Source organism: Sceloporus occidentalis, unplaced genomic scaffold (genome assembly GCF_023333645.1).
Source record: "Sceloporus occidentalis isolate IW3139 unplaced genomic scaffold, rSceOcc1.0.p SCAF_37, whole genome shotgun sequence".
NCBI classification, from domain to species: domain Eukaryota; kingdom Metazoa; phylum Chordata; class Lepidosauria; order Squamata; family Phrynosomatidae; genus Sceloporus; species Sceloporus occidentalis.
In genome coordinates this window covers 10,564,088-10,591,340 of record NW_028317017.1, presented here as the reverse complement: position 1 = coordinate 10,591,340, position 27,253 = coordinate 10,564,088, and the positions used below count along the sequence as shown (strand labels likewise).

General features: G+C 37.0%; 1 protein-coding gene across 1 annotated transcript; it reads left to right on the top strand.

Annotated features, from left to right (window-relative positions):
* Positions 1–249: 249 nt before the first annotated feature.
* On the top strand, positions 250–27,253 carry LOC149297823 (SHC-transforming protein 4-like). The gene is made up of 12 exons (XM_089488290.1): positions 250–744; positions 7,321–7,391; positions 11,182–11,245; positions 14,168–14,287; positions 15,246–15,299; positions 16,944–16,995; positions 20,861–20,984; positions 22,105–22,270; positions 22,890–22,950; positions 24,624–24,755; positions 25,569–25,801; positions 27,122–27,253. Exons 1-12 carry the CDS (start codon positions 250–252, stop codon positions 27,251–27,253), a joined length of 1,704 nt encoding a protein of 567 aa, XP_089344416.1.

Genomic DNA, 27,253 nt, shown 5'->3' with positions numbered 1-27,253 from the left:
TTTAAGATTTATTTTCTAGTTGTGTAATGACTGTATGCGTAGGCTTATTATCACAAGCAAACAATTGCATGAAATTTTAATGTTCTTCAACAATGTCCTTAACGTATCATATCTCACAGGACATAGTGAATTTGAATAGTTCTCTTCTTATGTTGGATATAGCTGGATTCTTACAACAGCTTTGAGAAGGCTATGAGAGAACGCAACTTGTTTAGTGGGGACATACTGCATGAAACCTTCCTCCCAGTAATGCTTCAGCGAGCAAAGTACAGTCGATTTAGGAATGACTCCTTAACCTCAACAGAAGATGGGACGCAGAGCATATCATCAAATGCCAAAGGGTGTTTCAGTGCTCACAATTCCGCAACTTCTCCTTTACCCATTGAAAATATCACCTTGGTGACTCAGGACAGTTCGACGACACTATGCACTTTGATACCAAAAATGTCTCACTTTAAGTTGTCTAGTCCCAGCAGTCTTCTGGGTTTCAAGCATTTCTCTCTTGGGACTAAAGAGGTACCAAGAACAAAGCTGACAGAAAGTCACGCTGCACCGAGCAGCACAACATCTGCAAAAAACAGCCACTTACACGTTTCTAATTCAAGACAGGATGCGGATGTAAACGCAAAGATCCAAAATGATTGTCTTCTACTGGAGACCGAGACGTTGCTTGTTAGGAAGCAGAGTCACACTCAGCAAGACAGTCACAACAATATGGGGAAAGGCATCTCCTACTACGTCATAGTAAGTACCCTGAGATTTTATACCCCGTACTACAGAAAGGGAAAAATTGTTTTGCATGTAGTGTAACTGTCATTTATATGCTTAAAGTATTTGGGTTTGGATGTTAAAACACTTAAATGGATAAGGCAATGGTTGAGTGACAGGAGACAGAAGGTTGTAGTTAATGGTGAATATTCGGAGGAAGGTCTTACTAGTAGGGTACCTCCGGGATCTGTACTGGGACTCATTATCTTTAATATTTTTATTGATGATATTATAAAAGATCTGAAAGGAATGGTCTTTTGGCAGATGATACAAATGTCTGCAACAGGATAGCCATTTCAGATGGAATAAGCCAAATGGCTAATGATTTGAGTTGTGTTCAGTGTTGGTAAACATGAAATATGGGGACTGTCAGGTCAGAGTAGAGGGACTTGGGAGAAATAATTTTTGAGGACTTAAAGGCTGCCAGCCAATGGAAGAAATTGATAGAAAAGGAAAACAGGGTGTACCGTATTGTGTACAGTACTGAGATCTCCAGATGGATATTCAGACAATGGCTACTAAAATGATTCATGGTTTGCAGGATAAAAATTATCAGGAATGACTAAATTATTTCAACACATCTGGCTTGAAGGAGAGAACAGAGAAAAGAGAGAGAGAGAGAGAGGAGAGAGAGAGACGTGATAGACACATTGAAATACATAAAGGGATTCAGCAAAATATAAAAGAAAAGTTTGTTTTGAAGGAGAACAAGAACTCATAGACTACAGTTAAAGAGCACAAGGCTTATATATAATATATTTAAGGCATTTTTACTTCGCTTGAGGTGATAGATTAGTGGAACAGTCTTCCAGCAGAAGTGGTAGAGTTTAATATAAGGGAAATTAAACCTACATGGGTCAAGCTATACCTAATAAAAACAAGACCAAGGACTGAATAAGGTTTTACAGCGGGAAAACAAAATGGGCCAAAACCAACTAAGTGCTATGCTTCAGTGTTAAAGGTAGGGTTGAATGACATGTATACCCCTAGTTGTTTTTGGCAGCTACATGGTTACTGAAGTTGGCAACATAAAAATGTGTTGCAGACGTTTCAGAAAATGCTTCCTAGACACCATTGATTTCCAAAAGGCTTGTCATGGACACCAGAGTCCGGTTATGAACACTTTACCTACTGCTGATGGAGGTGATCAGGGTTGTAGTCAAATAATTGGTGTAGGACAGGTAGTGAATGCTTCCTTAAAGGTACAGACATCCCTATTTTTTTAAAGCTCAGTGAGAAAAACCAAGTTTGCTCTGCAATCAGAAATTTGAGCAGCATTTATGTGTAAATCCTGGTTGGCGTCCTCATGACATTATGTGCCCAATAAATAAAATGGTACATGTTCTCCCAGCGCATTTCTTGCTACTAGTACTAGATACATTGATGAACCCAGAGGTTATCCATCCTCGTCACTGGCATCAAAGTATCATCCTGCATCACAAAGGGTTTTCAAAAAGGGCTCATGTGGCAAGGTACGGCACCCACATTAACGCACAGATCTGTAAGCACAATGAACTATAGTATACTATTTACATACACAGAATGCACATTTGCTGTAAATTGTTTCTTCGTATGATTGTGGCTTAAAAGAACATTCCCTTTTTATATAGGATTTTATTTTTTCTATCCACATGGCATAAAGTGTTCTACCTGACTAGGGCCCTTTCCCTAATGATGGCTTTTGAGCCTGTTACATAGGCTAACATGGCAGTGCCATAAACAGGAACATGAAAGAGAATATATATATGTATGCTCCCAAACTATGCCTGTATTGATCATTTTCAATCACAAAAGGTATCAGCTGCTTGATTTTTGTGTTACACAAGTCAGAATTATGTGGGGTTAGACTCCTTGCTTAATTATAGAGCCTCCAGCCAGGCTACATGAAAGGATAAATATAGTTTCCTAGGTTGTTTGTAAGAGGTCTCTGTCAGGGTAGGTTAAACCAAGCCAGCGCTGGCACATAACATTTTTAAGGAGTGTACATGAAAGTTTTAGTGATAGTAGGTATGAAGGGGTTAAACATGTTGTAAGTGAGAAGAAACCCTGTGGGAAGTGGGCATGGAGAAAGAGGAGAGCGACCAGGAGACCCAGGTAATCAGCACTTCATCTGGAGACTCTGGGTCAAACCTTGTGAGTGTCCAGGTATGATAATAATGTATAGTGAAGTGGGTGAGCTGAAACTGCAACTGCCCTGCTGCAAACTCTGCTACCAACTCCCAGTACAGCGAGCTGTATTTCTTCCTGGGTTCTAGTGTAGACGTCAGCTACCACAGCAGAGGATTAAAGAAAGTTATGCCTTTTTTTGTGTCTGGCCTCAAATTCGGTATTGTTATGACTGATCTGTTTGTACATAAACATGCATACATTTCTAGCATATATATCGAGAAGTGAATGGATTGTTTGCATTCCCCAGAGCAAAAAATGACATTAAATGTATTAAACAAAGATACGCTCTTTGTATGTTTACAAAATCTTTACTATAAATGACAGTAATTCAAATAACAAATGTATACCGTAGATTAATACACGTTCTCTTTTCCTAGTAGAATTGCGTGTATTTTTTTCCAGGAGGTGATTGTAGATGATAGAAGTGACACAGTAACAATATTATACATAACATCTGATGATAAATTGATATAAAATGCTGGGCAAACATGCATTGCACTGCCATGTGGATTGAACATGAGTCACCAGGAAGCTGCGCAGATATCCAATATTTCTGGTGCTTATCTTTACTATTAAATAAAAAAACAGGCCAGCTTCATAGGAAGTGGAATTAACGTGAATGAGTCATGTGTGGTCCAGTCTCATTAATGAATCATACGGTACTTACAGAGATTTGTCCTCTGATTTAAGCCTGAGATATAGAAGATGTTGATGCCCTCTTAAAAAGGACCCGACACATTATTATTATTTATTGAATGCAATAGATGTCTTAAAATATGGGCTAGATAATTTTTTTGCAAAAAAACGAAGAATATACAGGGATATAATTGGAGATTAGTTATAGCTTGTTGAAAACAACTTGTGATGGACTTGTGTCTTTATTCAACTTATATTACTATCTTAGAATGTATATAGCGCCATCATATTTGACAGTGGTGTACAATGGGTTCTCCTTGATCAACATTTATACATTTTATATAGAAATTCTAAGTATTAATAGAAGAATGCCTCTCCTATTTTTGTGTTGTGGTGTACGTGAGACCTGCCATCATGCTGACACATCACATGTTTTTAATTGCTGCTCTGTCGTCAGATGGTCATGAGAACAGCTTCACAAAGGAGCTGTCAGGATACACAGATACTCACAAAAGTGAGTACACCCCTCACATTCTTGTAAATATTTTATTAAATCTTTTCATGTGACAACACTGCAGAAATGACACTCTGCTACAATGTAAAGTACATTGTAACTCAGACGTATCTCAAGGGAGAGTGTTTTACAGGGTTGCAGCTGTGTATCCGCTAAGAAGGGAAGTATCCCCCCTTTGGTTATATATTATTTTATTTGAGCTACAGTAGCGCATCTGTTGGAATTGACCACATGGACAAGACTTCATCCTCCTTGTGCATCAATGAGCCTTGGCCACCCATGACCCTGTTGCCGGTTCACCACTTTTGCTTCCTTGGACCACTTTTGATCGTTACTGACCAGTGCAGACCATTAACATTAATAAGTCTGCTTGCGTACATGGGAATTAATTAGGATACAGAGTTATTGGTTCAGAACAGGGGTGTTTTGGGGCTCTGGGGTGTAGATACCAACCCAATGATTCAGCATTAATGAAAGGACCGCTTGACTAGGAATGGAATATCATTAACATATACAGCGTCCAGGGTTCAGGCTAGTGTGGATCGGGCAGTTGAAATTACACAGCTTAACTGACTTCCGGCCTCCCACAAGGATTTGACCCACATTTTTTCTTTGTTTGAGTCAAGATAATCAGTGCTGGCAGGGGTTCCTATGGTCTGGCATAAGTGTGGAACGTAGCTGTCTGAGGTATGGCTAATACGGGTGGCACTAGCACAAGTAGCTAAATGGAGGACCTACCCATGGGCTGGGTTCTTGCTGAGTGGAAAGCACTATATCCACTGTGCAAGGGATGTTACGCCAGCGCTACACCCATGTTATTACCCTCAAGTACCCCAATATTTTATTTATGTATGCTTACCTTTTATCCCCATACCTCTGTGTTTGTGTCCTTATTTTAAAATAATTTAATGATCATATAGACATTGCACTCATCATGGGCAATGTGTAACTCAAGGCAGACCAAAGGTTTTACAGACACTTTTGTTAAGCTGATACTGGGTAGTTTTTAACTTAAGAAACCCATTTATTTAATTTAAGAAACCCATTTATGAACACACTTCCCAGAGTTTATTATTGTTATATACACATCCTAACAGCTTGCATTCACCAAGCCCAATACATCAACAGATTTACCATATGCAGGGCTGGACTGGCTCTGGTGGGGTGGCCCTGGCACATTAAATCCAGCGGCTCCCTAAAGACGTAGGTGTGGCTGATGGCTGGATATGTGTACCCGCAGGCTATGTTTTGCTCGCATAGTGTGCAGTACGGCCTAACCAGCCGTGGATGTATGTTGCGCTGTTGGCCACCGGCCCACCAGGCAATCACCTGCTGTGCCAGATGGCCAGCCCAGGCCTGACCATATAATAACTACGGTATTTCCACTGAAGCACAGAACAATCTCTTCATGAATGAAGAAACTTTAAAGAAAGATAGAGAGATTATGCATTAAAGGTATGTGTTCAGATGAAAAAAAACCATTAATTTAGAAAATATGTTTCACTTACCTAAGACTAAAGTTCAACATTTATATTCAATCATGTGGGCTTTAGAAAAAGGTCAGGTCAGTTACAAGGAGAAGCTGATGTCAAACTAGGGTTCTAATGGTTAGAATTTTACCCATCACTACTACAGAATTATTGTCCTTGGCACGGATTAAAGGCCTATTATAATTGTAGGAAAAAAGCTAGCCCTTTAAATAAAATCAACTATACTCTTCTGGGCATGTGTTATATTGATTTTCTCATCTTAATTTAGAGTAGCTTCCCACGCACAGGCCAAAGATGCAAGTGTGCCCTCACCCATCATCATATGATCTCAGAGCGTGACTCACCTACTCTGAATACTTCATTTTGTCAATGACACTAGAGAGGTGCTAGCTAAGAGCGTCTCTGCAGCTAATACTGTTAGCATACATAATGAAGATCTGCGCAAGACATATTCTTTGGCTAGAAATACAATTTAGCAAAATGTAAAATACTCGCTTTCACAACAGAAAATAGGAGAACAAATATGGAACATGCGTTTACAATTGAGTGTATCTTATTAACCTGGGAACGGCAGAGAATAAGTCATCTCACCATAAATCCTATATTATCTAGTTACGTAATGGGCCACTTCAGCCTAATTCCCATGTTAAATGCATATTGGAATATATTTTGTAAGGAAAAACAAGGCATGTATTCTTTATTTATTGTAGTTAAAAATGAGACATTGCTTAAACTCCCTGGTTGCAGAGTAGGGAGTGGAGGGTGTTAAATGAAGGCTTTAGTTAGATTACAACACCAACACCTCTGCACAATATATTTATATATATCTATATCTATATATATATATATATTATTATATAGGCTTAATAAAAGACACGCATAGATTATTTAAATTTTTTGCAGTGGTTTTTTATTTTACGTGTTGCACCTCCAGGTGCCAAAAGGGTGAGTAGTGAAATGTCCACCCTCCTGACACTATGTGCAACATATAGAATCAAGATTTGGCACCCAAAAGTTGTACTGGATGGACCTCACCCCTTACATAGTTGACTTAAAGGTGATGCATTTTTAAATGTTATTTAATTGCATATTTATTTATGTTGTGAGTGGCCATTCCTGAATCCCCTCAATCCCTTAGCACATGGGATAAAAAGAAGGGGAGAGGCAATGATGGACTCCAGCCATCACCAAAGGGTTGAATTATCTTTAAACCCCTATCCCACAGGGAGCAGTGATGCAAGGGGAAGGCATGAGTGGGTTCTGCACCTCCCATTGGCAATGCATTTTTAATTTAACAATCAAATCCTCTGGGGAATTACATGAGGAGTCAGAGGAGTCATATGTGGAAATTGTTCCCATCGAGGATCTTGTTGGGGACCCCCATTTTTAAAACAACGTCATTCTTTTCAAAATGTAAACATTTTTTTAGATTTTGGGAACTGCAGGGGAGGACATGTGAGCTGTCTCTTGCTACAACTTGCATCATACAGTAGTAAATATATAAACTGCTTTAGCGACAATTATTCATTAAGATTATATCTCACCAGCCTTTTTTTTATATGTCATTAGTTTTTTGCATCAAGACTATGGTGAAAAGCATACTCTCTTTATTCTGAATGATACCGTTACTTTACCAAGGATGGACAAACTTACTTTTCCAATGTTTCTTTATTAGACACAATTACGATTAAGAAATAATTTGGCAATACAATGAAGGGTTATGTTTCTGTATTTATTTTGCAGTACATGGGCTGTATAGAAGTGCTGCAGTCAATGAGATCTCTCGACTTTGGTACAAGAACACAAGTTACAAGGTAATACAGTTTTCTAGGAAATGGCCAATTTATACAGGCTCAGAAGTAAATGTTTAACTGCATTTACATATATGTTCCCACATTTATATATAATTTAATGATTACATTTCCAGTAGCAAAGCTTCCAAGTAGTTTCTTTTTTCTTCTATTTCAGAGAAATGCTAATGAATTTCCATAATTTAAGTCACATTTACCTTATGACTGATAATCCTTGCTTTTACGCAGACATTCTACATGCGAAGATGGGCTCATTATTGATAGCTTGCAAATGCCCAAAAGATTTGTTTCACCAAGTAAACTTGTATTTCCATAAAACAATTAAATAGTAAATCTATTTGGTATGTTTTGGACATGCAGAGACTTGTGATTATATGCAGATTATATGACCAAGCCTTTTACTACAGAGTTTGAATTTGGAGCCCCAGTTTGCCACCTTGCACAAACACATCAACTCACATGCACACAGACAGTGACACCTACAACAGGCACCAAACACCAACACACATACACACAGACAATAACACCCACATTTACACACACCTGAACACTTACTGTACACACTAACACATGCAGACACACAGACAACTACACTAATAGACACACCGGGGCACTTACTTTAACATGCACAAGCACACTAGCCACACTAACACACCCAATCACTCACACCAACACTACCAGGCACTCAACACTAACATGCAACAATTATCAACACTTCCGCTTCCTTGCGGTCTTTTTCTTTTGATCTCTCTTTCTGTCTCTGATTCCTGTACACATTAATTCACTTTATCTCTTTTTCACCATTCGATTTCTCTTCTTCTGTGTTTTTCAAGCCTCTCTCCCCCTATTCTCTTGCTGTCCTCTTTTTTTTCTGCTTTATTTTTGTACATAATTCAGAGACAGAAAAAGAGAGCTCAAATGGAAAAGAGACTGCAAGAAGTAGGTAGAAAAAGGGTTTAGCAAGACGAAAAGAGCATAGAAAAGAGGGAGAAGGACTTGGACAACACAGAAAAAAGAGCCACATAAGTCATTAAAAGAGATGCAAAAAAGAGATGTCTGGAAATTACATCACTTTCTGGTGCACGGTGAAGAGAAAAGACTGTCTTTAACAAGACCATGTCGCAGGACCAGATCAAGTCACCGCGATGTGATACTCTTTAATTTTCCGTTGGTCCCATTGGTGGACACCGGAATTCTTTGTGGCCGACCATTGTCCTTTGGATTGCAAGGCTTGCGAGCAGGGCCCTCTTTACCTAAAGTATCAGTCTTTCTTACTCAATTCTAGTTTTGACATATCCTTTTTATTTATGTGTTGTAAGAAGCGCCGTTTAAATTGTTGGCACTATATAAATAAAATATACTACTAAATACTACTGCTATGGAATACACAGACTTTAGCTTCTCCAAAAAAGTAAGTTTCTTTTTTTTCAAATCACTAATGTAAAACAATAATGTTAATTTTTGTAGTGGAAATTACTATTTATTATTCAAAAGGATATTTTGTGTTTTTTAATTATGAAATACATTTGAACTTCTATATTCTTTTTAAGGTCTTCAGTAGACACTTACCTTGGTGTACAGTGGCAGAACAAAGATGATTGAGGGTTCATTAATATATTCCTCCCTGCCTTTTTCCACATCCCTTTTTTAGCCTCTCCCTCCCTTTCAACCATTTAGACACCATTTCCCCATTCATTCTTTTTCTCAATCTTGACTTCTTTTCCAGTTTATTCTCCCAGCCTCCTCAACAGCCATCATTCTCCATTATGAGACGCTAATAACTTAGTAAATTATTAAGTAGAATTGTTTATTGAACCTGCCCTTCATTGGTTGATGTAAAAGGAGCTCCCTGCCGGCGACCAATAGAAACCCAAATTTTATGAAAAGTAGACATGTGAACAAAAGGCACACAATCACACTATATAAAGTAGTATATATATATATATATATATCAGCTGAAGTAGTGGTAACGTATCACAACAGAAGTTTGCATAAAAGCTGTTTATTCTGTTAATGCCTAATATATGGCGCAAGTATGATTTTAGTCATTGTACTAATAATTTGTACATGATTTAATGTCCATTGATGGTTTCAGACCATCTGTTTGGTGCTTCATAGCCCTATGAAAATGTTAATAAATCCCAAATTACAGGATTAATATACAATTCAATATAAAATCATTTTTATAAATCAATAAAGGTCCCAATTTGTGCAGTACCTATATATTCCCAAACACACAGATAAATCTTGCCATGAAAATGCGCCTTCCCTATGGATTTGACCCAGAGCAGATTTGGTTTCACAGACTTTTAGTTGGTGCATACATTTTCATAAACTAAATAATCAAGGGTGTATCCAGCTTTAATTATTTATAGTATTAATATATATATATATATATATATATATATATATTACTATACTCTGTTTCATGCCCAATTAAAAGTACTTAATTAAACTCCTGACCTAGATTTCCCGTACTATACAGCAATTTCCCTTAAATTTTACTGTAATTTGGCTCTTGTGTGAAACATCCAAAGAAAATTGAAGAACAGAAGTAATTTTCTCACAGATATCTCTTAGGCTACGCTCATTTAAAGAACTAAACAATAATGTCTTTTTTTAATATGGCTGTGTTTTACGTTGGACAGATATTTGCTAAATAACTATCTTTGTTCAGATGAGTTGTTTCCGTTCTGTCAGAACAAAAACACTTTCTGTTATGTGGTCGCTGCAGAGATTTTGCGCTTTTTAACCATTTTTTTCTACTAACATTCTTTGCTTCTTATATCATCTTTCTTATTTAAGAGTTACAATGAACAAAGGGAGCCAGTGTTATTGTGATTATTGAGTGGGCAAAAGAAAGGAGATAGAAAACTCAGTAGTGTACAAAAAAATCATTGTGCACTAAAACACATAATACATTTTTAAGCTACATATGTCTATTTGAGAACAATTACACTGTTAGTCACCCTTGAATTGTTTGGTCTCCATAGAATTCAATAATTTGCGGGTATAAGAATTAAAAATCCAATGTATTACTAGTATCTTTATTATATTTGGGCAACTCACTTATTTCTGTCTTTTAACCTGGGACCAAAATGGTTGAAACTCTAGAATTTCCCTTGTTATGGGAGATTCAACTTAATGCAGTTATACTTATGCAATGTTGAGGAAGAAGATGAGTGACACGCTGGTTGTATTTATGCCACCCATCAAGTTTTGGGTTATGATAAAAGTGGTAGTTTTGGTTCAAGCTTTAAATAGTGGGTTTCTCGCAATAGCAACTAGCAGAATGATCCACTGATCAAGATTGGAGAGAAGATCTTAAAACTTCACACCAGAATACATTTTTTTCATAACACCAATATTATTCTGCCAAATCAGATGAAACATGACTACTGGACTATTCCAAAAATGGAACCAACATAATCAATTGCATACATACAATATAGTATTTTTGTTTGATCAACTATTTGATGTTATTAAGTTATGTATCTTATCTTTCATTTTGTATACTTCATAATTTGGCTATGTGTAATTGTCTGTGTATAGATGCCTCTGGCAATAAGAGGGAGCCTAGATTACTTTAGAGAGGATCAGCAGTAGCAAAGTATTGTGTATTACTGTATTGTGGGATAAGGAAAAATCCTTATCCAAACCATTTTGGGGGTTCCTACACTCATGCACACAGGAATCTGTGTGAATATGTAAACCCCTAATCCAGCATTCAATAAAAAAAGCTCTGTAAACCCAGATGTAATACTTTACTTTTAGAATCTTACTTTTCTTGCAGAGAAGCAATAAGTCGGCTGTGTGAAGCTGTTCCGAATGCAAAAGGAGCCACTAAAAAGCGAAAGGTAATTATAAAAAAATGAAATGATTTTCTGTACAATAAATGTCTAGCAACAACTTATAACATAGTGTGTTAAAACATATTTTATCACAAATCCCAAAGCAGACTAACCAACAAGCCTAACACCTTGTCAGTTCCCATACACACAGAAGTATAATATTATTTGCTGCATGCCTAAAAGCTCTGTGTTTATTGGAGGACACAGAGAACAGTTGGTATACTTTGCTGCCTTAATTTGTTAAAATCCAAAGATCCTGATCTGTGAGCCTTTCTTTATCAATAACTATTGAATTCAAAGTAAATAGTTGGGTTTGAGAAATTTTTTTTTTTAGTGATTTAATAGCAAACTGGATAGCTGAAGAAGATTGTTCTTTAACTTGGCATTTGTGTTTTAGATGTATTAAGATTTAAGCAGAGGCCTCAGATTCTTTTGTTGGCAATTTTACAACTAGGTAATACTTGTTTTCAACATCTAAGGCTTTCTGAAACACTGTCCCTTAGTGTACTTACTGCTGATTTATATTATGAAATTATTTATACCATTGGCATACAACTGTAATTTCACGGTCGCCACATTTGGACGCTACCTTTGGTTAGGTTTTGTAGCAAATTTCAGATGCTTTCTCCAAGGTACACAACAAGTGTTCTCCAGCAGTGCATGCCTTCTTTTCTAATGAGCACAGGCCAACAGCCAATGCCAGTTTTCTTTTGGACCTCCTATAATTAAAGAGCCAACCATGCTAATGTAACAAACACTAAACATGCATGATTTGTTATACTTGAGTATCAAAGCAAACAAAATCTGGTCTACACTCAACATGGAACTCCCAAGACCAGACCTGGTTAAATACTAAAATATGCTAATATATTCTAACTAAAATGTAGTTCTGTTTAATGGGTATAAGTAACTAAAGGAAATAAATAAGGTTGCCTTGTCTGAAAAAAGTAAAATAGAGCCAAATAAAGTAAAACACATAAAACAGAAACTCACACTGCAAGCAAACTGTAAATGGTGTATTTAGCTAAGGAAAAATTATTAGAATATGCTTGGGGATTCAAACACTAACCCTACAAGCAATACAAAAACAGTGACAGGTTGCTCCAAAATCGTTTTAGATCTAAGGCATAAATATTGGGGATTAAGTCACACTATACGGCCATATATTGCTTTGCACACCACTACATCAAAGTATCCCAAGTACAGACCCTGCAAATATGTAGAGCACAAAAAATATACAAACTAGGGGAGCGCATGACCTGAAAAGCATAAAAGACTTAAGAGTCTCATCTGGGTTAAAATGCAGTGCAGTCCCATGTAAGCTGGACATGTATGCCTTTTATGCTTCTTAGGTTGTGGGCTACCCTAGTTTCAACAAAATAAGTAACACAGATAAATGTTAAACTATTTCCCAAGGTCACAGTTTTAAGAAAATAACGTAACAAACAGATCAGGAATACACTGATGTGTATGTTTTACTTCTATGTTAAATTAGATAATTCATACAACTCTTGCCGGACTATGCTTGTTGAGGGCTGAGCGTGACATCCTTTAAACTAAAATTAGGCATTTTTCTAAATGAACACAAAAACAATGTCCTAATGAATCTCACCAAAGTTCAACTAAGGTCAATTTGAAAATTATTAATTTTACAGAAAGAAAAAAAAACCACATGATATCTTACACGTGATCTGTAAGCATGTTTGAAAAATTATCCTCCATATGACCACAATGACGGAAGAAACATTAAGCAGTCTTAATTGGCATGTAACTCAACATTCCAGAGATCTGTCTGGTTTTGGAATTAAAGCAGTATATTTCGTAGACCATAGCAAATTGATGATACCAAGTGAGCCAAGAATCTGGGCATGATAGATTTTTTTATTCAGAAAATCCACAGGACATCAAACATTGAGATATGCATGTTGCTCCAAGTACAGTCCACGAAGTAGAATGATTTTTGACCTAAGATTTAATAATGAGTTTTATTCACATAAAACATTTCTCACTCCTCATGAGTTCACCATCTTACCCGTGCCTCCTCTTTAATAGAGGAATAGAATCAGTGTGGGCTTGGGTTGGGCTCGTCCCTTATTTAGTGGCTCCATGCTCTTGTGCAGAAGCTCTTCTGGCTTGGCTCATGTAGAGCTAGGTGAGTAGTGTTCAGGTTCTTCAACTCAGGCTGTCTTTGTGCTGCCCCACTAGCAAGGTCACTGACCATAAATATCTTATAATTAGTTTGAAGTATTGTTGGGGATACCTGTGTAATATCTGCCCAGAGGATCAAAGAATGTGAACCCATCACTGTCCTTCTGTGTAAGTTTAATGGTTTAGAAAGAAAGCATGCAAATCATTTATGGTTGGTCACACTTATAATACCCCAACTTCTATTAAAAATAAAAGGTTAATACTATTTTTTTTAAACCTATCATATTACCAAGAATATATGCACTGTTTTCCTTCTCTATGTCTCCTTTGACTAAAAGTGCCCACATGATGTGTCCTGTTGATAACTAACTTACTGTTTTATAGCACAGTGAGACAACCCATTCAGCAGAAAAGTTATTACCTTGTGTGACATCTTTTGATAAAAATCTATATGCATCTACGCCGCAATACATTCTTAGAAACGAGAGTTTTGGGCAGATGCCCCTAACCTATTTAATGAAGACAAATGAAGGATATTGTAAAAAAGTAATGAAAAGGTGCCGTTTTAGGGATAAAGCATTTATTTCAAACAGATTATTCTTATATGTTATACTTCAAGTTAATATTGTTTAATGTAATCTTTTATGTGGATTAATGTTCTGCAATTGCTAGATGATGATATACATGGATTGTAGTTTTCAGGTGCAAGCCACCCAAAGGAGAGCCTTGTTAATAAAACATCTACAGACACAGAGTGTAATTGTTTCTTTTTCTTTTTAGCCACCACTGAAATTCCTGTCCTCTGTACTGGGGAAAAGCAACTTGCAGTTTTCTGGCATAAATGTTATATTAACAATCTCAACAAACTGCCTAACTCTGACAAATGCTGATACCAAGCAGGTAGGTCATCAGGTACTTATGAGCTCAGATGAAGCTTCTGAATGATTATTTCTCCCCATGTGTAAAGGCACCACAAGATCAGGGAGTGTTGGATAGTTTTATACAAGTGAGGTGTTTTATACGAGGGAGGGTTGCATGAGAGTTCTAAACTTTTATTCCCTGGTATAACCATGTATGTTAAAAGGCAAACACGCAGTGACCTTTACTGTAAAACAATCTGAAGTGGCCCTGTAGAATGCATTGGTAATGTTGAACAGTATTTAAAACCATCCTTACTAATTGAACTCGTGTTACACAGGGCCAGCCCTACCCTTCCTGCAGGAGCTGCTCACTGAGGTTTGCCCTTCATAATGCATAGTTATATCCATACTTGGGAACTTCCCAGGTGAAGCTACCTGAAGCCTTCCTTCTTCATCTCCAAGCAGGATTATGAATCTTATACTCTACCCCATTCTGCCCCTTCCTGCTCCCTGCTTGCTTCTACTTCACTCATAGATGGTATTGTTCTTAAGGATGCATATAAAGCAATATGCTGACTCAGCTACCGCTGACACATCACATTCTCATCGAATACAAAAGCTGCTTTATTTGCATGCTCTCCTATAAGATTCATGGAACTTTTAATTTTACATTTTTTAAAAAGTTTTATTAATTATCCTTATTACACCATTAAATGACATTTCTGGAATGATATCTTACACAAATGTACCTGCTCATTGAGTTCAACCTTTTTAAAAAAATACCTTATTTATTCTGGGTATTAGCATAATTTCTGCCTATATGAATACTGTGCAAGTAGTACGAATGAGAAAAGGTAATTCAATTGGAAAAACTGTTCTAGTTAATATAAAGGACAATTCTGATGCAAAGTTTGGTCAACAGTCTAGTCAACAGTACAATAGTTGTTCTTGACCCTAAAATAAAAGTCTAATATGTCTATGTATGATATATCTTCTAGGTAATTGCAAATCATCACATGCAGTCAATTTCATTTGCTTCTGGTGGGGACCCAGTGAGTATAAATATATAGATATATACTTATAATGTAATTTTCATGTTCATTTAATATTGCAATTTCTTGCATTGTCCATCATTGTATAATAATGATAGAAGCATAATTCTCATGTAGTATGACATATCAGCATTGAATTCATTTTTGCATTAAATGAAGCGGTTAAATTAAAAGTTGCCCAATTGTATTATTTAGCCTAGAGCTAGAGTTTAGGGCTCCTTTGGTATGAGTCATGTTGTGACTCACTGCGTTCTCTCCATAATCCATTGTGGAGTGTAGACATACAGAAAATGAGCCATTGTGGATTAGAAAAAAGAAGCAACGGTACCCTGTCTATAAAATTGTTTCTATGCTTTCTGATTAAAAAAAGATACTTAAATTGCTATATTCATTTTTTAAAATAATATATGACTATTTTGATATTAATGTATCATACTGCATGTATTAAAGTTTAATTTTTCTGGCCTATCACACCTGTTATCAGACCAGTATGTATTAAGTAACGAAAAAAGAGATCCGGCTGCAATAGGCTCAAAAAAATTTTTTCGGAAAAATTGTGACCAGTGAGCTACTCTTCTCAATGCCAGCAATAATGTTGACTTCATAATGCCATTGATTTTTATAGAGCTCCATACATGAACAATAAAATACAGAACACTGTAATAATTTGTCCCTACTGTACCTTTTATTAGGTATAATAAGTACAACAGGGGTTAACATAAACAGTACTGTTCAAAAGTTTTAAGCAGGTGTGGAAAATGCTGTATAGTAAGAATGCTTTCAAAATGAACACATTAATAATTTATTTTAATCATTTAACAAAATGCAAAGTGAGTGAAGAAAAATCTAAATGAAATCAATATTTGGTGTGACCACACTTTTCCTTCAAAACAGCACCTATTCTTCTAGATATACTAGCACACAGTTTTTTTTTTAAGGAACCTGTCAGGTAGGTTATTACAAACATCCTGGAAAACTAGCCACAGTTCTTCTGTGGATTTAGGCAGCCTCAAATTTTCCTCTCTCTACATTTGCGTATTTTAACCAATTAAGGACTGAGTTGTTTTTTTCCGTTTTGTACCCTTCATGAGCGAGGCCGTTTTAACATTTAGCAGTGCTCGTGTTTAGCTGTTATTTTATCACCTTTAGTGAACCCACAGGAGCTATATGTTGTTGTTTTTCAAGACAAGACAGGCTTTCTTTGGATAGAAAAATTTAAGAAATATTAATATTTAATATTATTTAAAAAATATTTCACTCATCTACAAAGGATAAAGAAAAAAACTGCTAAAGAGATTGTAACATTTGTCCTGAGTTTAGAAATACCCAATGTTTTTTTGTAAATTATTGTGCAATAAGTACAAGTAGCATTTTGCTATTTCAAAACTATTTTTTTCCCAAATCTGGTAATTCTGCCCCATGTCCTATTTGGGACATCTTTGAAGCCGGCCAATTCAATTTAATGTAATCATAACCATATCTTTTTGAAAACTAGACATCCCACAGTATTTCAAATACTAGTAATTTAACTCAACTTGGAGTTGTCTATATAGTGTGAATATATATATATAAAAGTAGCTAGTAAAATAAATTCCTAATTATTATATATTATTATATAAATTAATAATTCATTTTCTTTTTTAGGATACAACAGACTATGTTGCATATGTTGCCAAGGATCCAGTTAACCAAAGAGGTAGGAATGTTTCCAGGTGGCCAATTGTGATTTAAGTGATTTCACCCTGGAGTGTCTGGCAGTGCTGATAATAGGACTGATAGAAACAATTTTTATTGTTCTATAAATGGCCAGTGGGATTAGAGTATGATATGGGCAGCATTTTTAAAGTGATTGAATCTCATGTGGACATTTGAAACATTTTGCTGATTACCTACTTGTGCTGAACAAGAGTGGCCAGTATGTATGTAATCATTTCTTGGGTGACTTTATAAATGGGCCAACCTGGTTAAAATTACCAGTCTGCCTGCTGGTAATTTGGTTGACCATTTTAAGTGATCAACACTTGTTTGCAATTAATGGTCAACAAATCTAGAGCTGTATTATAAAAATAGTTGTGTGTGTGAACAGTAAATATGTATATATATATATATATATACTCACTGGCCACTTTATTAGGTACACCTTGCTAGTAATGGGTTGGACCCCCTTTTTGCCTTTAGAACTGCCTTCATTCTTCGTGGCATACTTTCTACAACGTGTTGGAAACATTCTACAGATATTTTGGTCCACATGGACGTGATAACATCATGCAGTTGCTGCAGATTTGTCAGCTGCACATCCATTATGCAAATATCCCTTTCCACCACATCCAAAGGTGCTCTATAGGACTGAGATCTGGTGAATGTGGAGGCCATTGGAGTACAGTGAACTCATTGTCATGTTCAAGAACATGACCCTGCCATCTGAATGTCACAGCTGGAATCGAGACTCATCAGACCAGGCAACGTTCTTTCAGTCTTCCATTGTCAAATTTTGGTGAGCCTGTGCGAATTGTAACCTCAGTTTCCTGTTCTTAGCTGACAGGAGTGGCACCCGGTGTGGTCTTCTGCTGCTGTAGCCCATCTGCTTCAAGGTTCAACGTGCTCAGATATGGCATTCTGCATACCTTGGTTGCAACGAGTGGTTATTTATTTTTTTGTAAATCAAAGATTTTATTGATTTTGTCTATAAAGGGGAAAGGGAGGGATATACAAAAAAAAAAGGGGGGGGAGGCCCTGACACAGCAGGACCAGGCATAGTACAGAAGGAACAAAACAAAAAAAAAACAATAAAAGAGCAACAATAAAATACAGGACATGGTAGAAAGTACACAGCAGAGTAGTAACATAACAAGATACATGGCTTGGTAAGGCGCCAGATGTGCCCCAGAGCGCCTCAGAAAACATAGAAAGCAAACTACACCCATCATGTAGGGGCCCCAGCCACAAAACGAGACCAGTAGAACCATTTCTTCCCATGTTGTGCCTCTCGACCCATGTGCCCAGCCACCAACTCCTCAAGGACCCGCGTATTCTCCACCCTTGAACCCATTCCCTAAAGGAGGGCGGCGACACCTGATTCCAATACAGGGGAATCAAGGCTTTAGCCTCGTTGAGTAAGTGTGGCACTACGGATTTTTTGTACGTAGCAATCGAGGCAGAGGTATGGTGTAGTAGGTAAGACACAGGCTGAAAAGGCAGCGGGGAACCAGTGAGAAGACGGATGGTAGCACTAATCTCCCTCCAAAAAGGAATAATAAGGGGACAGTCCCACCAAATGTGCAGAATCGAGCCACCTGGTTGAACGAGTGGTTATTTAAGTTACTGTAGCCTTTCTGTCATCTCGAAACAATCTGCCCATTCTCCTCGACATCAACAAGGCATTTTCATCCACACAACTGCCATTCACTGCATATTTTCTCCTTTTCGGCCATCCTCTGTAAACCCTAGAGATGGTTGTGCGTGAAAATGCCAGTAGATCAGCAGTTTCTGAAATACTCAGACCAGTCTGTCTGACACCAACAACCATGCCACGTTTAAAGTCACTTAAATCCACTTTGTTCTCCATTCTGCTGCCCGGTTTGAACTTCAGCATGTTGTCTACATGCCTAAATACATTGAGTTGCTGCCATGTGATTGGCTGACTAGTTATTTTTGTTAACAAGCAATTGAACAGGTGTACCTAATAAAGTGGCCAGTGAGTGTATATATATATATGTATATCTTAAACACAAAAGCTGCTAAAATGGGCAACTTAAACCTTTCATTCCTTACTGATTTCTCTAGCAAAACTATAGCCATACATTTGCATTTATTTGCATTTGTAAGAGTAGGCGAATTGGTGAAAGCATATTTGAAAGTCCTGGACCAATTTATAATTTTCAAGGAATTTCCAATAAGCTTGTAACCTACAATTCAACTTGGTTTCCTAAGACCAAGTAACACTGTTTTTTCCCCCAATAATTCTTAGTTTGCTATCTTATTGCACATCCCTTTTGAAGTATATAAACAAAACATACCGTATTTGCTCGATTATAAGACGACCCTGATTATAAGACGACCCCCCAAAATCTGAATATTAACTTAGGAAAAAAAGAAAAAGCCTGAATATAAGACGACCCTAAAGGAAAAAAGTTTTACCAGTAAATGTTAATTCATGTAAACTATTTTTTTTAATAAAAGCTATGATTGAGAAAAATATTTTTTTTGTTTTTATTTCTTGTATTTTCCAACCTGTCCCCCAGTTACGCACATCTGCCCCCAGGCTTGCCACTCCAATATGGCACTGTGGCCCATGATATGCCTTTTAACCCTCTATATGCCACTGTGCCCCATGGTATGCCTTTTGACCCCCTATGTGCCACTCTGCCTCCAGAAATGCCTTATACCCCTATATGCCACTCTGCCTCCAGAAATGCCTTATACCCCTATATCCCATTCTGGCATTTAGGGGGTTAAAATGCATATTATGGGGCAGAGTGGCATATAGGGAGGTATAAGGCATTTCAGGAGGCAGAGTGGCATTAAGGGAGTTAAAAGGCATTGTATAGAGCACTCTGCCTCCAGAAATGCCTTATACCCCTATATGCCACTCTGGCATTTAGGGGGTTAAAATGCATATTATGGGGCAGAGTGGCATATAGGTGTATAAGGCATTTCAGGAGGCAGAGTGCTCTATTAAATGCCCCCTTAACGCCACTCCAGAAATGCCCTATGCCCCCATTTAACACACACACACACACACACACACACACACACACACACCCTATACCCCCATTTAACTAACACACACACACACACACACACACTCTCCCCTCCCCTCCCCTCTCAGCCCTCTCTTACCGGTGCTTCCAGCCGGGGCAGCGGGTTGACGTCGCCTTCTGCTGCAGCCGGAAGGAGGTGGAGTTGGCAGCGGGGGTTTGTATCCGTCCGTCGCGTATACTTTCCCCGGCTGTCAGAGATCAGAGTTCCCCGCACCGGTGCGGGGAACTCTGATCTCTGACAGTCGGGGAAGGTTTGCGCGACGGACGCAGACAACCCCCGCTGCTAGCCACACCTCCTTCCGGCTGCAGCGGACGTTGTCTACGCGGATCGCGTAGACGTCAACCCGCTGCCCCGGCAATACAGCAGGAAGCACCGGTAAGTGTGTGTATGATGGGGGGGGGGTGAGACAGGAGGATCCAGGTCCCCTGCAGCGGTGCGGGGGATCTGGATCTTAGTCTCCTAATCAGACTCTATTTGAGGTCTGATTAGAAGACGACCCCGATTAGAAGACGAGGGGTATTTTTCAGAGCATTTGCTCTGAAAAAAACCTCGTCTTATAATCGAGCAAATACGGTAATAGCAAATTGTATAACTTTTGTCTTTTACAAAGGATGCAGACTTATGGAAACTGATTGCACATTGCCATCTGCTGGTGAAGAACTTTACACTTGATAAACTATAATATAAAAAATTATTTTGTGGAGTGTTAAAATCCTTGAAAAACATTACAATATGTTCTGTTGACAGAACATAATTTTGGATATTTTCTCATTAATTAATAACTTGTTGTATTATTTTAGCATGCCACATATTGGAATGTTCAAACACCAAAGCTCAGGAAGTAATCAGCTCAATTGGACAAGCTTTTGAACTGCGTTTCAAACAGTACCTAAGAAACCCTTCTTTCACTGAGTCCAATGACACGTAAGAGTCTGTTATACCTCTTTAGATTTTGAAATCTCTGCAATATTAAGAAAACAATGTTCGAACGGATGTATGTGAACGTCATAGTAACTGCTGTTTTGAAACTATAATTGATATTCATGAATGCAAAGATAGATTTTTTAAAACTCTAAAGAGACTCAAACAGTATTAAAAACTGAAAACATACACATTAAATAAGAGGAAATATGCCCAACCCAAAAGGCAGACTTTTTGCTGGGTGCTACTTTAAAAAGGTTCTGTGTGCTTGCCAGTTTAAATAAACCATGTTTTCACTTTATCGCACAGTAAGACTATATCAACGAAAGAGAATAGCAGAGAAATGGAGTGATCCATAGAGACTGTGATGTGCTGTAATGGAATAAGATAGGGGGCTTTATACAAAACCTTCCAGATGTGACAATTAACAATTTAAAAAAATAACCCTAACATTTTAACCCAATGAACGAAATGTAAAAAAAAAAAAAGTAAGCTAGTAGCTTGAACATAAACATTTTGATTAACAGATAGGAGGAATTCAACCTTCACTTTTTAGTCAGTAGTCAGACCACACATCAGGTCTAAAAGCAATCAGTAAACATTCCATAGATTTTCACAGTGACAGCTCCACATTTAGAAGATGGATTTATTATTATTATTATTATTATTATTATTATTATTATCTTTTATTTATATAGCTCCAACAATGTACCCAGCACTTCATATAACATATATATTCACTGTATCTACAGTATTCTTATTCTAATTCAGTTTTCTTGATTTTGATATCTTAAAAAGGAACTAGGATTCTCACTTTTCAAAATCCTTATTTTTTCTAATTAAGTAGGCTTTTAAGGAACTGTCATGTATTTTTTTTACCCAATTTAGAAATAATAAAGTCTAGCCCAGACCAAGAATGTTTTTTAGGATGTCTAAAATTTGCCCTTGTCAGGGTTATGGTCCACTAGCCTGTGTAGCAGAAAAGAGTGCCAGACAGGTTGTGGCAGGTTCCAGTTTGAATATCTGTATGTACATGATGTTGCTTACATAATGTTGAGATGTGACCCTAATGGTTTCAGTAATGTTGTGGATGATATTGTTGACTTTATATCTTTGTTTTTAGTGAAATATTAAATCTCAGTAATACATCTGACAAATTGGAACATAAGGATGCCCCTGATTACTACAATGAGTTACCAAGAAAGATGCCCCCTGCTGACAATGTTCTTGACAGAAGAACAAGGGAAACCCTGCAGTCTCTGCTTGTTGGGGATGAACAATGCTCTCTGGTAAGAACCACTTTATCTCAAAAAGGTAAACAGAGAGGATTGATTAATGGCACAGATACATAGAAATAATAAGTAAAGCTACTCCAGACTGGGAAAATAAGTTTTCACAACAATAATACATAATAGGCTAATTCTTCAGTCTAACTCCTATACTTGGGAACATTAAACCCTCAAGCGTATTGTATAAAAACACTGATTTAATTTGTAACCTAAACTGTCAAATTTTATTCAGCAAATGTGATTTATGAAATAATGCTTCATCTCCATTTTGAAGATCAGTATGAACTGAAGTGTGGGTACTTGAGTCTAATGAAAAAACTCAGTTTTCTGTTGTTTTGTGTTGAGGCTTCCTTGTTTAAAAAAACATGTTTTTAGACTCATTATGATTCATTTCTGAAGGATGTAAAAAAAGGAAGTTTTAACTTGGTGAACATGTGCCCCAGATGTCCAGTGATACAATTAAGTTCTAAAGCAATAGTGTAGTGACACAAAGAAACTAAAATCAGGGCTTGTTTTTGGTTAGACATACAGTATATGTGGATACTAGGGTGTGTGTATTGCGGTTGCAAATTACAATACTTTTTTTAATTACAATATGTTCATTTTGTATTCATTTTAGATGGGTTACTATAAAAACACAAACATATATGAAAACTGTATAGAGAATCCCAACACTTTAGGTAAGTTGTTACTTCTCTTTATTTGGCAAGGATTCCTATGTTGTATTAAATAATTCCCATACAATTCGGAAGATTGGTGAACAACGCACAAGACAAAAATAAACTCTGCTCCGCTGAGAATTAACTTTCTGTCTTCTATCATATTGACATAAAAATACCAGATTTTCCCAGATGATATATTGGTAATCCTGACATATCCCTGCTGTCCTGTCCCCTCTTTGATGCACTTAGTCAGGGAATATGGTGAGGTGACTGTTAGTAAAAATTTGCCTGGTGGTGAAGTTAGCAAGATATGTTTTCAGAATTCTTTTGACCTCTGAAAGGACTTATCAGCTACCTAGGTATTAGGCTAGTGAAGGATCTTCAGGCCAGGTTTAAGAGAGGATCTAGTGAGATGGATTAAAAAAAGCTGTCATGTTTCGTTACAAAAGCTGCTAAAAAAATGGCAATTTTTCCACATCTGCTCTTTGTTATGCATACAGTCTCATAGAAGTTTTCGGTCCAGTACTTTAGATCACTTCAACCTGCTATGCAAGATTTTACAAAAATAAGCCCCTTGGTCCCAAGGAGAAATATTAAAAATGAATCAGCTCTTCTCAAAGGGACTTCTCATTTCATTTGAGGACTTGCTTAGGAGATAGGAGCTCCCACACATTGAGTTTTATAAGTATCGACAGATACAACATTTGATTCACTCTAAGATGGTTGACGAGAGTTCGCCAAAATAGTGAATTACAAAACTCTTGCGCAAATGTTGATTAATAAGAATGCAAGTTAGGGAAACGTCTCTCAATGGTTTAAGGTGAATAAATGCATGTAGGGAGTTACATTCTGAGCTAATCACATCAAACAACACATACAAATAGTCACTAGGTGGTACTTGACCCCACAGCGCTTGCCAATGATGTTCCCTACCAGTACAAGTATATTATAAAATCACTACCCCAAACCCCTTAAACCAGTGTAATATGTAAAGGATGTGGCTCTTTTGAACATAAATAATATATTTATGAGAGGCATCTGCAGTATAGAAGGAATTTTAAGGAAATTTGCAAAAATAGGATTTTTTTACCTATTATCACTAATAATTATGTTTTTGTATTCTATAATTTTATCAGAAAATCCTACTTTTCCTGAACAGAAATTATGTATAATTTGTACGGGTTCATCAAGTATGGAAAGGGGAATCATGACTTAAACATATGGTAAAAATGACAACAAATAAATAAAAACACCTCTGGTCCTTAGGGTATGAAAAAGACCCGGTCCTGAAGGGGTTAAATCACAAATGCACCTAGTGATTAATTTTCTTCTATTGGTTAAATTGGCAATAGCTCGAAGGTGGAAGTCCACTTCTCCCCACACTGGAAGAAGTTCTTTCAATTTAAAAAAACCCAAGAGTCAATGGAGCAAATTAGTAATTTGGTCATGGGTCTTGAGCTCATGGCTATTGAGTGATAAGCATAGGAGTTGGGTTTTACTACTATTGACTGATTGTATATATGTTCTTTGTAGTGCCTTCACCAAATTTTTACAATTGTAGCCATTTTGATAAAATAAAAGTTCTTTTAAAAAAACAACTATACATGTAAATTGATATAAGCTAACATATTATGGCTGAAATGTCCCTTTTAACTAAAATGGCAATATTGTAAATGTTATATTTTCCACAGGCTCTTCTCCTCAGCATGGATTGAATACATTTGGTGAAAAGCATGAGCTTTTTGATGACCCATGTTATATCAACACTGTGTCGAAAAAAGAAATCCCTGATCAGACATCTGGAAACCACAGCTTAAAATCATGTATGTTTCACTTTATTCACTTGTAATAAATGTAATACTTTGCCAAATGTGTATGCTTTTACCAATTATATATTACCTGTGCACAAACAGTGCGAGAAATCACTGACTGACAGGTATCGGGTGAAGCAGTCACAGTCTGGGGATTATTTAACAAAAGAGGGGGTTGGCTGTAGAATTGTCCCCATCATATTCTGCAGAGCTTTACAATGGGTAGACAGGACATAACAAGTAGTATATAACATAACAAATGGATTTACAGAACAACAGGTGAGGAGGGCCCTGCTCAAATGAGTTTACGATCTAAGAAGAATAAAGAAATCTCACCAACTTAATTATACAATGAACTGTGCCAACCAAGCTCTTGCTGCAGCAGAAGCTCACAGGAGTTAGCCCTTCTTAATGTATAGTTAAGTCAAGGAACGCAACTCTCCTGCAATCCGTCCTGACAACTCTCTCTGTAGTGAAGAATGCCCTTTGCTTTACTGATCTCGACAACAAAATCCATACCTAGCTGAAAACAACTAGAGAGACATAGTGCCCAGTCCATTAGTGCCCTCCTTGTGTTTTATATAAGCAGGATGTAGCCTTCAAGCATTTTTCATTTTTTATAGCTCCCATCTGTCCAGAAAACAAAATGATACGCTTCACATTGGTGTCCTTTACAATAAAAGTTCATATCTTAGTCCATGCTACAGCTTATAAATTGTGATCTGGTAGCAACAGTGTCTGGAAAACTCTTTCTGAAATATTTTGCTAAATATTGGTAGAGATGATAGATCCTGAATTGAAATTTTGGTGTTATTTTTCGCTTAGTGGTTCAAGATCCTGGCATAAAATTCCAAGGAAGCAAAACAGCTCATTGCAGCTCCATGCAAAAAGAAAGATGGTATCATGGCAAAATGAGTCGGAAAGTTGCAGAGAGCCTGCTGATTAATGATGGTGACTTCCTAGTTCGGGAAAGCACATCATCCGCTTGTCAGTATGTATTGAGTGGACTCCATGGAGGGCAACCCAAGCACCTGCTACTTGTGGACCCAGAGGGCAAGGTACAAGTGATATATGATCTACAAATTATAACATGTAGGCTGGATTTTTTTAAAAAAATTGTATTGACTGAAGCAGAGCACTTCTTTTGGAACATTTCATAACACACAAAAAAGTTACTGACAGTATTAATGTACATTTGGTCTAATTCATGATTTGGTGGAATCTTCCAGCTTGATATTGTTTTTCAAGCCATTTTTGACCAGAACAAGTAGAGACATTTTGTATTAAAGCACTGTATGATTATTTTGAGCCTTATCCAACGCTGTCCCCACTGTATCAGGATTTGGCTGCTTTATCCTGTATGTACAGTGCAGATAGTTCTGTACCAGATTGGTAAAAAATTATACCATATCCCAACATCTACATCTAAGGACAACATCGAATGCGTCATTGTGAATGGGATAGGCATAATGCTATCCTGAATCTAAGATGAGACCAAGGACTGGTTAAAGTTTGGGTTTTTACAGCAGATAAAACAGGCAAGCTAGATGGACCAAATTGTTCTTACTTATTGTCAAATAATTGTGGGTGCAGATTTTAAGGCTTTCGTGTTATAAAGATAAAATTGCACAACTATTGATATATATATCATGGAATAAGGAGAGGCTATAATGTAATGTCATTTATTTGTATTTTGCCAACAATATACACGGTTCTCTACATATCTCCTGGGGTTTGACATACCTAAACTAGCAAAGACAAACCAATACAAAGGCAACAAAGGCCCAGTACACAAACCTACATTCAAGAGGTAGTTGGATGTAGTAGAACTATAAGATTGACATTAAAGAGGCAGACAGGTCGAATAAATAAGTATAGATATAAAAAAAGATGGGTGACAGGCAGAATTATATAAATGCAGTAATGGGTGCATACTATTCAAATAAGTTGAAAGTATCTTTGAATGGGTGATTTTCAAGTTTTTTGTTAATACAGAAATAAAGGAAGAGAGGTGTGTGTGAACGAGAGATCTGGGACTGCGCAAGAAGTCTCATAAGCATATTAATAAGGCAAGGAAAAGAGTCATAAGTTACAAATTAGCAAATGAGGAGCTGATTGAAGAATATTTTGTGATGAAGGCAGAAATATATAAACGTAGCAGAATCACAGGAAGCATTGTGTGTATGTAAATTATATATATATATATATATATATATATTTAGAATTTTATTTTTAAGGCTTCACAAAGTAGAGAAGCAGATGAGGAATGATATGAGACAGACATTAATGGAGCATTGGTGGACCATTAATTAATTGCTGAACACAAAACTTGATGTATATCTGTCTTTCCTTTTAATTCAAGTCATTTGCTCTTTTAGGTGAGGACTAAAGACCACATGTTCGAAAGTGTGAGCCATCTCATTAGGTACCATGTGGAAAATAAAGTACCAATCATTTCATCTGGAAGTGAACTGTGTCTGAGGCATCCAGTGGACATACAGGAAATATGA

Bases quoted from the DNA above. Each gene is read 5' to 3' on its own strand.
- LOC149297823 (XM_089488290.1), top strand. From the start codon at position 250: ATGCTTCAGCGAGCAAAGTACAGTCGATTTAGGAATGACTCCTTAACC. The intron at 7,392-11,181 runs GTAATACAGTTT...CTTTTCTTGCAG, and splicing joins ACAAGAACACAAGTTACAAG to AGAAGCAATAAGTCGGCTGT. The intron at 22,271-22,889 runs GTAAGAACCACT...TATTCATTTTAG, and splicing joins GGGATGAACAATGCTCTCTG to ATGGGTTACTATAAAAACAC.